The 12,389-nt window shown below is 42.6% G+C and overlaps 1 protein-coding gene across 1 annotated transcript in view; it reads right to left on the bottom strand.

The window, feature by feature from the left end:
- The window catches only part of KY (kyphoscoliosis peptidase), a 31,545-nt gene extending 22,214 nt beyond the window's left edge, over positions 1-9,331 (bottom strand). The window contains exons 1-5 of the mRNA XM_065557110.1: positions 9,236-9,331; positions 6,348-6,410; positions 3,431-3,505; positions 2,102-2,143; positions 1,236-1,292 (exon numbers count right to left, since the gene is read on the bottom strand). Coding sequence (XP_065413182.1) covers positions 1,236-1,292; positions 2,102-2,143; positions 3,431-3,505; positions 6,348-6,396 — 223 coding nt within the window. The 5' untranslated portion in view covers positions 6,397-6,410; positions 9,236-9,331. The remainder of the gene's footprint in view (positions 1-1,235; positions 1,293-2,101; positions 2,144-3,430; positions 3,506-6,347; positions 6,411-9,235) is intronic.
- Between the last annotated feature and the right edge of the window lie 3,058 nt (positions 9,332-12,389).

Raw genomic sequence — 12,389 nt, 5'->3', positions numbered from 1 at the left:
GGCAGGCAGGAATGACTGTCCCCAGGCCATCCCAGTCAGGCAGGGGCTGCCAGAACAGGCTGCCTTCTGTGAGGTGATGTGTGAGTACAACCCCTTCTGCATTAGGAGATAGCTTCATCTGCTACTAAAGTGCTCTGTGCAGGTTCTAGCATCGACACTCCCAACGCTGGGATAGCTGCTATCTCAGACATTGGCTTGTTTGCTGCAACCGTTGACTCCTGCAAGTGGAAGCCATAAGACCATCCTTCAGGATGGATGGCCGCAAGTAGAACTCAGTGAGACCTCTTAGTGGACTCGTGTCTAGTCCTTTGGGGAACTGGGGCAGTCTCCTCTTGGCTCTGGTTTAAGGCTAAGAAGTAAACTGGTTTCTTCAACCTTAGTGGAAAGTGTGCTCCCAAGCTGGCTCTGGTTAATGGAAGTGTCTCTGTTCTCAGAAGCCCCCACCCCCACTGGCCAATTACGTGAGCAGAAATCTCTGATCCTGGATTCCTCAATATTCCCCCAGACTTAGTTCAACAGCCTTCATTGTAATGGGAGAGCCAGCCAGTCAATTCAATCACAAGCAACAGGCATCTTCTGTTACCTACTGGGCCAAATTTGCCTAAAACAGTGTGGGAGTGCACATCATCTGTTTCTCTAACAGGCTTGTTTGTTTATCTACCTTTTCACTGAAAAGGGGCTATTACAGTGACCTAAAGAGAGATAAAGCAGATTTACACATTTGAAAGGTTCTTATTCTATTCAGCTCTGAAAATTACATCTTGCCTTTTGGGAGCCGAATGCGTTTTTAAAATTGGTTATCAGTTTTCGTCTTTGTCAGGTTATAGCTGCAAAGGCTCCCTACAGACACCGAATCCACAATAACTCATGCAGTCCGACACTATTACCTTGGCAGTTAGAAATGTGTAGCAGGCCCATTTGCAAAGCAGACTTCTCAGTTATGTTGCACATGCAGTCTGTCTAAAACACGCATGACATTCACCAAACGATCCTGACTTCGAATCCCAGACAATACAGCGTGCAAAGCAAAGTATAGTTAGAGTGACAGAAATGAAATCATTCATTTGCTGTCACTGTACTTCGATATAGTTGTTTTTAGCCAGTACCACATAATTTTTGTGATCAGCGTGAGTCCTATTTCTAAAACCGAATGTGTGTCCCGTTGGGGGTGCTCACTGCAGTGAGGAAACTATGCTGTGCTAATCACAGAAAGCTACAATACAGTAGATAGTTACCATGCAGGTCTTTTCCACCAGGCAGGGGCACTCTGCTCTTCCCGTTCTCTTGAAAACCTAGAAGATTGCCAAAATTGAGGTGAGATAAACAGTAGAGAAGTAGAAAAGGGTAGAGAATGTTAGTGTGTCTCTGTGGAATACATGGAGGGTTGAAAGACAGGCTTTTATTTCCTTGTCTTTAGCCCTATGGTTCATATCACATTGCATACAGCCCATGAGGGAGGATGGAAGCAGCACAAGATAGAGATGAGTAGAGAGCGCTTCCCCTCCCACCAGTCCTATGACCATGAAGGTACCAGCTAGCACATTCACAGTCAGATGTCTTCTATAGTAGGCTGAAGGCTGGGAACATTGTGCTCCATCTTGCCAGCGAGCCAGCCAAATGGCTCACTGTATGGAAGAAATTCAAGTGTGTGTTTCGGTGAGATCTTAGCTTATGTTAACACCTGCAGCACAGTTATTAAATGATACCTTCCCAGAGCGAGCTACAGATCAGCTGGAGCATGTTTTAGGGGTGATGCAGCCACCAGAAGGTCACCAAATGTGAGATATCTGTAGTTCTGGAGGAGGCCCCACCCCCACAAAGAAAAGGATTTTGTTCTCACTACCAACTGCTCCTCTTGATACAAGACCCAAGAGCTGGCAGAGCACAACCAGCATCTGCCCAGCAGGGAGTCTGGGCACATATCCACCTCTAAGTAGCACAGTCATCATCTGAACTCAGCTGCTGGCAGCCTCTCCAGTGCCACAAGAAGGCAGGCCCTGTAATGGGAGATGTTGGGCCAAACTTATGGCTGGAGCAACTCCACTGAAGCTGGACTAGTGTTTCCACTCTTACAAAATACGCTGTAACCAAGCAGCCTCACCTTTGTTATCCAGGCCTGTCAGACTGGGCAGCTTGCGGACTCCTGCAATAACCCCCAGACAGAATTAGTCAAGAGTTACCAGTGGAAGAAAACTCCACCCATCATCCCAGTAACCTGTCCCTAAACACCTCTGTGAGCACCACAGGCTCCATCCCATTCCTATTAAAGCCCATGGAATGTCTTAATTTGCCCTCAATGGGTTCAAGCCACAGATGCACTAAGCATTTTCTCCTTTCCTCATGGAGGCTGCCACCCAGACATACTGTCCTGATCAGCCCAGTTAATGCTGTTATATTGCTCAGAATGTAGAGGGTGCTGGACCTCTATCAAGGCTACTTCCAGTCAGGAAAAAGTGCATCTGTTCCTCTCTTTAACTGAGTCTAGGTCAGCCTGTGTCTGCTTTGTGAGCTGGGAAAATATTGAACAGATGGACTTGGATTGCCATTTTATTTGCTATTGGGTACTACAACAGTAATGGTACCTTACATTTCAATAGTTCTTTTCTTGAAGAATTCCAAAATGGTTTATCCGGTGTGTTCAAAATTCATGTACACCCTTCCAGCCTCAATGATCTGCTGGCTTCAAAGGGTGTAAATAAGGGTAAAATGTGATAGTGTCTGACTACAGAAATCACTTTGCCCACTACTAAAATGCAGCCACCTCTGGGGCCAAAATACAGGTGCCATTCTGCACCAATAGCACTACGCAACAGTCCTGGCAAGGAATAGCACTACGCAACAGTCCTGGCAAGGAGAATGCACAGGAATCACATAGGAATGCTTGAGATTGATTGTAGTGGGAGTGGCTGATCTAGCTAAATTTGTATAGGCCTTTCCATTTCAATCCTCCTGTTTTGGGTTGTGCATAACTTTCTGAAACTTTCAACTATTGGACTGAAATTTCCCATTTGGTCTTCAAAGCTGAAACTTTGTTTTGTTTTAAATGTAAGTAAAAATGGTTTAGGTTAATCCATTTTTAAGTATGAGGGATTTGAAAAGGGAACCATACACTTATATCTTTTTTTTAAATTATTTTTTAAGTTATAAAGCAGCTGGCGGTTGGAAACTTAAATGCGGCATGGAAGTAGTGGTTACTGAGGAGAACTGTCATTGGGTGTTCCTGTGACCATTAGTTTGCATTTGACTGAGTTATGAACTTTGGAAAATCACACTTTGAGCAGTGTCATCTTTCCGTTACTTTCATCATTGATATGCACAGACAATAGGTTTAACACTGTGGTAACCAAATGAGCCCCTCTTCTCCCTGCTCTCTAGTGCAGCTGATATGCCATATCTTAGCTGGCCCAAATGTTTTAAAACAGTGATGTACCTTTCCCAAGGGAGAATTTCTTGAGCAGCTGTGGGGTGGTATTTCTAGGATGTACCTCGACAGTCACATGAGTTCCTGCAACGAACAAAGAGTAGGAAGTGGGCAAGGAATGAAAAAGCAACTAGCAAGTGAAAACATATAAGACTGAAAATATCAAAGATTACTCTTCCAAGTGAAAACCACCTTCATTAATATTGTACCAATACTAAACTAACTCACAGGGCCTCCACTTCTGCCTTTCTACGTTAACATCCCTCTTTTCCAACTTTCCCTCCCCTGCCTGTTTCTTCTCTATTTGAAAACCAGAATGTCCTTAGTGGGCTGGTGCCTCAGTGCAAACGATTTGTCCACATGCCTACCATGAAGATATATTTGTTCTGTTATTTTTAAATGAAGTGTACAGGTTTGCAGCACTATGGACAGAAGAAGAGACAAAACAGTGAAATAAGCAAATCAAAAATGATCCTATGCACTTCAGATTCCTGGTGTAACAGATATTAAAACATTCCCCGGCCTCTCTCCCCTTAACAATGAATTGGAAACGGAGTCAGAATTCTAGGAGTGCATATCTTGGTTTGAAGATGGTGTTGTGTGTTTCGATTAAAAAACTAGAATGATATAAAAGTAACATTTGCAGTGGTTTTGTAGCCGTGTTGGCCCCAGGATATTAGAAAGACAAAGTGGGTGAAGTAATATCTTTTATTGGACCATCTTCTGGTGGTGAAAGAGACAAACAAAGAGACAGGCTACACAGAGCTCTTCTTCAGGATTAAATGGATTAAAAACTGGCTAACTAAGGACTCAAAATGTAGTTGTAAAAGGGGAATCATCATCAAGTGGGTGTGTTTCTAGTAGGGTCCCACAGGGATTAGGTCGTGGCCCTACTCTGTTTAACATTTTTATCAACGACCTGGAAGAAAACATTAAAATCTTCGCTGATAACATTTGCAAATGATACGAAAATTGGGGGAGTGGTAAATAATGAAGAGGGCAGGTCACTGACTTAGAGCAATCTGGAACGCTTGGTAAACTGGACACAAGCTAACAATATGTTTCCATACAGCTAAATGCAAAAGTATAAATCTAGGAAAAAAGAATGTAGGCCATAGTTACAGGGTAGGGGACTCTGTCTGGGAAGCAGTGAATGAAAAGGACATGAGCCACCAATATGAGACTATGGCCAAAAAAGCTAATGCAATCCTGGGATGCATAAACAGGGGAATCTCGAGTGGGAGTGGAGAGCTTATTTTACATCTGTATTTCGCACTGGTGTGACTGCTGCTGGAATACTGTGCCCAGTTCTGGTGCCCACTATTCAAGAAGGATGTTGATAAACTGGAGAGGGTTCAGAGAAGAGCCATGAGAATGATTAAAGAAGTAGAAAACATGCCTTATAGGATAGACTCAAGGAGCTCAATCTATTTAGCTTACCAAAGAGAAGATTTAGGGATAACTGGATCACAGTCTGTAAGTAGCTACGTGGGGAGCAAATATTTTAATAATGGAATCTTCTATCTAGCAGAGAAAGGTCTAAGATGATCCAATGGCTGGAAGTTGAAGCTAGACAAATTCAGACTGGAAATATGGTGTAAATTTTTAATGATGAGAGTAATTAACCATTGGAACAATTTACCAAGGTCATGGTGGCCTGTTCATCACTGCCAATTTTTATATCAAGATTGGATGTTTTCCTAAAAGCTCTGTTCTAGGAATTATTTCGGGGAAGTTCTCTGGCCTTTGCTGTACAGGTCAGACTAGATGATCACAATGGTCCCCTCTGGCCTTGGGATCTGTGAAGATCAATAATGGTACAATAATGACCTTGCAGGAAAGCATTATGCTGTACTGATCATGCAGTATTGTGACCTCAGGGCTCAACACTCAAGATTTAGGCCAGAGTTACACTATAAACATTGCTGACATAGCTTATTTCGGCCGTCAGGGGTGTGAAGAGGTGTGGCAACAAAAGCCATTAGTGTAGACAGCTGTACTTTTGCTGGTATAGCTTATTTTGCTCGGAAGGTGGCATGTGCTGGAATGAGTTCTACCAGCAAAGCTGCACTTGGTTGGTCTGAGCAGTGTCCTCACTAGGAGTGCTGTGCTAGCATAGCTATACTAGAAATGCTTATTTGAAAAAATAACCCACTTTGGAAAACAAAAAAGTTGATACAAAATTTCCACAGAAAGTTTTAAAAAGCAAAAAATCAGTTTTGAAAACCAATGGAACGAAAGTCTCTGAAGTTTTTGTGATTTATTCTTATTATTATGTATTATTTATTAACATCATCGTCCCTAATCAAGACCCACTTTTTTAAGGACGAAGAAGACTTTAAATATCAATTTTAGCATAGAACAGATGTACAGGATGAATCAAACCTAAGATGGCTCCGTTATAAAATGTAAAGAAATAATTTGAACCAATGGACAAACTCTTGTTACTTTCCTTGTTCTCTTAAGGTCTGCTCTACACCAGGAGGGTTTTGCTGGTGGAGTTATGCCAATATAGTTCTACCTACAAAAGCCTCTAGTGGGGATGCAGTTAAAGTGGTATGAAAGGGCTTATACCAGTATAGCTTATGCTGCTTTGGGGAAACAGCATTAGCCATATTGGTATAAGTGCAGTTATGGCAATAAAAAGCCATCTACACCAGCTTAGCTATGTCAGGTTTAAAAAAAAGCCACACCCTTAACCAACAGCAATACTGGTAAAACTTTTAATTGTAGACCAGGCTCAAGATTCTTGAAAGAATTGTCCAGTGACTCTTCAAATTCTTCATCTTTTGCAGTCTGATTATAAAAAATTCTCATATTTGTCTCTTGCTGTGGTGATCTGGGCAAGTTTTCTCTCATACGAGCATAAATAAGAGATGAATGCTGCATTGCTACAAAAATCAGTGTTCACTAGGTTACCACCTACCTTCGTTAGTGTAGGAAGTAATGACTGGTGCCTGCTCGTCCGGCTGCATCTGAACTGGCTGGCCTGTTTATATGAAGAAAACATCCCCGTGACTAGAATAAAATGGAATTTTCTCATCCTAGAGCAATGGGCACCAACGCCAGAACCAGGTTAAATCTATAAATGTGGCACACCAATGAGCTAAATGGCACTGAGATTCCATTCTATAGCTTTTATAGCTTGTAAGGCAAATTGATACAGCAGAGCTCAATATTCTATGTGCTGTGTGACCCAATTCCTGGGCTTCAAATGCAAGTGGAGTGAACAAGGGAGTGCTAGTTGGGAATAGTCCATGCAATTCAGGCAGTAGGGGCAAAACCCTGGCTGAGGAAGTAGGGAAGGAAGGAGAACGCTCTGCAGAGGCATGACTGGCATCAACTGAATTCTGTTTTATTGAAATGTATCATACTTGCATAAATAGTCTAGGTCAGTGTTTCTCAACATTTTCAGATTGGCAACCTCATATTTGAAGTAAAAAATGTGCACTCCCTTCTTACATTTACTATCTGAGTAAAACATGTATCAATAATTAGTATGTGTGTGTTTCAGTAGGCTGACAGAGAATACATGACCTTGAAATGGAAGAGGTGCGCAGGGAGTGGGGAGTGAGATTTTCTTTGCTTCAGATTGTAATAAAGTTTTGAATGTCTTGTGCCCCCTAATTGCCTTTCATGAGCTCTCTAGGGGCCACACCCCATCTCTTGAAAAACACTAGTCTAGTGGTAAGGACCTGGACTGGGTGTCAGGAGACCTACGTTCTGTTCCCATCTGCATAACCTTGAGTAACCTCCTCTCCTTTTGTTTGTGTAGATTGTAAGTTCTGTGGGGCAGGGACTGTCTCTCACCATGTGTGTGTACAGCACTGAGCAGAATAGACCCTGATCTCAGTTGCAGCCCCTAGGTGATGTGGTAATACACACGTTACTGAAAAACATTAATCTATCCCACAGGGCTGCAATGACATTAAGCTAGCACAGTCAGCAAATGCCATTTAACACTGAGCAATATCTTGCATATGGCCTTGGACATTAGAACCTGATTCACTGAGGATGAACATTGGTCACAACACTAGGGTTATCCCTTACTGTTCTTCAGAAAGTGTCATGGGATCTGTGTCCCGACAGCAGAAGGAACTTCACTTTAACAGCTCATCTGAAAGGCCAGATACTTTTCGTAATTCACAGCTGACATGGATCAGGCCTGTGAATTATGAGATCTTGATGCACTGTATGTGGCAGGAGTGTGGTTTTTTTTAATGTGGTTCAATCTCAGTTAATGTCATACCGTTTGTAAATATTGCAGCAGCACCAGCTGCTCCATGGTGTCAGAGTCCTCATAAAGACAGGAATGCGGCTGATTAAAGTGAATTTATTAACCCCTTTGGTGCTGGTGCATTAAGAGCTGGCTATTCCTTTTGGCATCAGAAAGTCTTAATTATCTTCAAGAGGACTCATCTTGTGTCCTGAAGGCAGGCTAGAGGAAAATGTATTGATACTCAGATTTACACTGAACTACTAGAGGTACTTCAGTTAACTCCGAGTGATGGGTAATTAATTCTGTCCCTTCTAGTCCTGGTGAATTTCCTGATCTCCACTACGTAGCTATCGTTGAAAACCCTCTCAGGCACGAAGGAAGAGCATGTTAAGGCTCTAAAGATATTAATATTTATCTGCTTTTCTTATTTGTCATCTGTCTGTCTGATATGGTCAAAGACAATTACTGACAGTACCTTGCCACAAGATATTGCTTGCTTGCTTATTGTCTATGGGCTGAATCTGCTCCCATTGATTGCAGTGGGAGCTGGATCAGAACTCACATTAAGCAATGCATCAGTAACATAAAGGGTTTTCATATAGGGGTTATTAGTAGTTCTGTGGAAGCAAAACTTTGTTTCTTTCACTTGCCTTTCTTCACTAGAGACCAAATTATATTTTCATACAGGCAAAAATGAGGTTGGTTGGTGGCCTGAGCTCATTCCCTAGGGGCTACTTATGTTCCATAACAAATCCAGGGCACAGTTTTGTATAACTGGTGGTATCCTCTTAAGAGAGGGACTAGTGGGAGGGGTTATAGGTCAGATAAGAAGTGGATTGGCTGAGCTATATGGAAGCTCAGGACTAGGGGACAGATTGTTCCTCATGTCAAAAACAACTGTGCAGAGGACTGGAAAGTTGGGAGGATCCTCCCATGCAATTTGCACTCAACTTTTCCATTAGTGGTTGAAGCGATGAAGGATTCACCTTCTCAATAGGACAGGGTTTTCTGCCTCCACGCACCATGAACTACATGGGTCCTGGGTAAACTAAGAGCTCTGTGCAACTGTTGATACTGCCTCAGGTTGTGTTAGCTTTCAGGAGGATTCTTTATTGGTTATAATAGAATCAGAGAAACGTAGGGCTGGAGGGGACCTCCAGAGCTCGCCTCGTCCGTCCCCCATGCTGAGGCAGGGTTACGTATATGATAACTATGATGCATGTATGCAATAGTGTGCCCAGCACCTAGCCATCCCACCATATTCCCGGCGCATGCACACACACATCCTCACCTCCAGTGGCTCCAGGTGATAGCTAGAGGCAGGAAGGTGGCACTCCCCCCCCATTACGCATGGGCACAGGGAGACCCATGTCTGAATGGAGCCTCCCTGTGCACATCACCCAGACACAGTAGGGCCTGGAACGGAACGGGCTGTGATACGCACATTGTTAGTGTGCAGAGCCATAGCTGTGTAGTGGCAGTCTGCAAAGCATCTTCAAGCACTCTGCCTGGCTCCAGCCAATTCTACGATGCCCTCACTATCACTTGCCCTACGTTCTCACCTACAAAATGAGAGGGCAGAGAAGACAACGTACCAGGAAGGCCATTCCCTCTGGGTTGCTGCGATCTGTCGTTTCCATTTCCATCGCTTTGAAAACCTACATAATGACAAGCATGGGCATGAGAGTCAGACAATATCATTCACGGGTGCTGGGCAGCATGTCTGATACCAGCTGGTGGGAAGATCACATCAGGCCCACTCCTGTTCCCACTGAAGACAGAAATAAAATTTCTGTTGACTTAGCTGAGACAGGACCAACTCCATGATGAGGAGACATCACTCAGCTAGGCATTATTTACCCAAGAGGACTCACAGAAGAACTGTTGACCCATGAGAATGGAAAAAGTTTCTTTGAAAAATGCCAGTCCAATATTTTCCTTGCTATTTCTGTTTTTGTCCTCCAAACTCAGACTCTTTTTCTACTTACTCCTGCAATCAAAGAGTAATTTATGACATCACAGTCAATTGCAATGAGAATGGTGAATATATCATATGTTTAATATTATGGACTATATTCATCCCTGATGTAAATCCACTGACTTCAAGAGGAAGTCTTTATTTTTCCCAGCCATGGCCCTGTTTTAGTTCCCAAACTCTTCCTGATTACGCTGTGTGTTCATTTAAATGTTAGACAAATCTCCTCCCAAAGTAATATGTTGCAGGGCTGTCCAAGGAGAATTTCTCACTGAAAAGTTTGAAAATCATGATAGTTCATGGTGGCTCACCTTGAAAGTAAGTTCTACAGCACTTTAGAGATCAGCAGCAGGGGAACACTACTACTGATACTAACTAACTCTTCATCCATAGACCCCAAAGTACTTTACAAAGGAGGTCAGTGTCATTATCCCTATTTTAGAGACGGGGGAAACTGAGTCACGGGGCGATGAAGCAACTTGCCCAAGGTCACCTAGCAGGCCAGTGGCAGAGCCAGGAATGGAATCTAGGTCTCCTGAGTTGCAGCCCTGAGCTGTATCTGTTAGGCAACACTGCCTTCTTAGAGGCTATGACATCGTTTATGAAGGAGAGATATGCCACTAGAGTTGGTCAAGATTTCTGAATAGATATTTTCAACCAAAAAAGAAAGATTTTCATTTGGATCGAAATTTTACAGTTTATCAACAAAAAAATGGAAATTGAAAACTGAAATAATTTTGGTAAAATGTTTTGGCTTCAGTAAAAATGTACAGTTTTCAAAAACGAAAGTTTTACCTAAATGAATTTTCAAAGCCCTGAAACTTTTCAGCTTTCTAGGGCAAGATTTCATTGATGGTTTTTTTTTTCATTTTTAGGGTTATTTGGAGAAATAAATCACACTCAATTTTTAAATAGCCCACGAAAAATAAATTGCCATTTTCTACCAGGTCTACCCACTATCCAAATACTCCCTCTAGTAACACCATTAATCTAAATACTAATCTAAAATCATGAGTTCATAGAAGGAAGTTATCCAGCTATTACCCTCTCATGGGAGTGAGCTAGTGCCAGGAGTAATTAGTTCCTGGACTTCCTAGCCTGAACAGTTGCTACCCATCCCTTCCCCCTCTGCCCTGCCACCTATCCATTGATCCCCGTTCCTCCATCTAAAACTGCTTTCCATGCTCAGTCTCCCCTCCTCTTGTTTGTGTCCCCAGAGCTCCTGAGCCTTTCTTACTCCTTTTGCCTGCCTACAATGGTTCAAGCCAAAATGGCTTGGGGAGCTGATTTTGCTGTAATTTTGCAGAGCAAATCCTTCTGGAGCATATCATTGCTGCTTGAGGTGGGCAGACAATTCAGGGGTAATTGTAGTTGCTGGAAAATGTTTTAGTCAAAAATGGCCCTTTTTAATAAAATGAAATGGTTTCATTTTTCAATATCTTCCATCTCCCCCCAACGAAAACTGAAAACATTTTCAGTTATTGTTTCAGTTTTCCTCACTTTTCAGTGAGGAAAAAAGGGGGAAGAAAGAAGAAAGCAAACTGGGAACACAATTTCAGAACCAAACATTTTTTGGAAAATTGAGACTTCTCAGTAAAAAAAGTAGTACATTTTTTTTTTAATTTGGTCTTTTTTGAAAACATTCAAATGAAAATGTTTTCAAAATTTCCAAGCTCATCTCACCCCCACCAGTTCTATAGGAGAAGGTTGAAAAGCAGTTGGAGACATTGGTGCTGGTGTAGGCATGAAGTAGACAGAAATCAACTGTAGCTAAAGATTAGATTAGCCACCTTTAGATCCACCTTTTCCTGTCTTTTCTTCAGTATCTATATAGCCCCAATCACCAAAGTCTGAAATACAGTTAAAAGAGGTTGGGATTAAACCAGATTGCAGCCATAGAGTGTTTGCTCTTTTCAGCTTTGCAGTGAGGGGAGGTTCTCTCTGTTGTCTGCAAATAGCCCATGATTTCCAGGGTTCCAAAAAGAGCATGGAATATCCCCTGAAGGGATAGGAGATAGGCCAAGGGGATTGTCACAAACGTAACTATAAATGGCTCATGGTGATATTCTTTGCAGACAAAGTATGCACCCGCTCGCGCGCGCACACACACTAAAATAAGACCATGTTGCCCTATGCATCGTTTTGTGGTAGCCACTAATTTGGGATTAAATAACTGAAGCACAGTCAGTTCAACCTGCTCACTGCTTTGCCTTGTAAATCTAATGCATTTTCGTAAACCTTTTGGCAGTGTCTCACACTATATAAAATGTTCCATTGTAACAGGGCATGTGTAAACACGGTCCTCGGCATAATAGCCACATGCCGCTCCATGGGTGTGCCACACAGGTGCCGCACCCTGAGTCACCTGCAATGTGTGGTATGCAACATGCAGAGGCTCTTGTTTGTTAGACAGGATCCATAAAACTAAATTCAAATGGGAAGATTTTAGAGAGGAATTTGCAGGTTTGGGTTTTCATTGCATGTCTTTAAGTTAGGGGGGCAAAAAAGAAAACCAAAAAACCCGGTGTTCTTTCCCAAGAGCAGATGGTTCACCTCTCATTCTACAACTCACTTGCAGCTTGGCTCTGCATGCATTGCAGCTGCACCCCTTCACTTGAACAACTGCAAATATTGCTTTACCTTGGCTGTGGTGCGAGGCACTGATTTCCGTCTGTCTGTCTGTCCACACCCTTTGCACTGTCTTCCGCTTCTGAGGGCGAACTATGAGAAGCATCTCAATTGTTACTGCACTGGTGTCTTTTTTAAACTCCACG

This window comes from Chrysemys picta, chromosome 9 (assembly GCF_011386835.1).
Source record: "Chrysemys picta bellii isolate R12L10 chromosome 9, ASM1138683v2, whole genome shotgun sequence".
In the NCBI taxonomy this organism is placed as follows: domain Eukaryota; kingdom Metazoa; phylum Chordata; order Testudines; family Emydidae; genus Chrysemys; species Chrysemys picta.
This window is presented reverse-complemented; position numbering and strand designations above follow the sequence as displayed.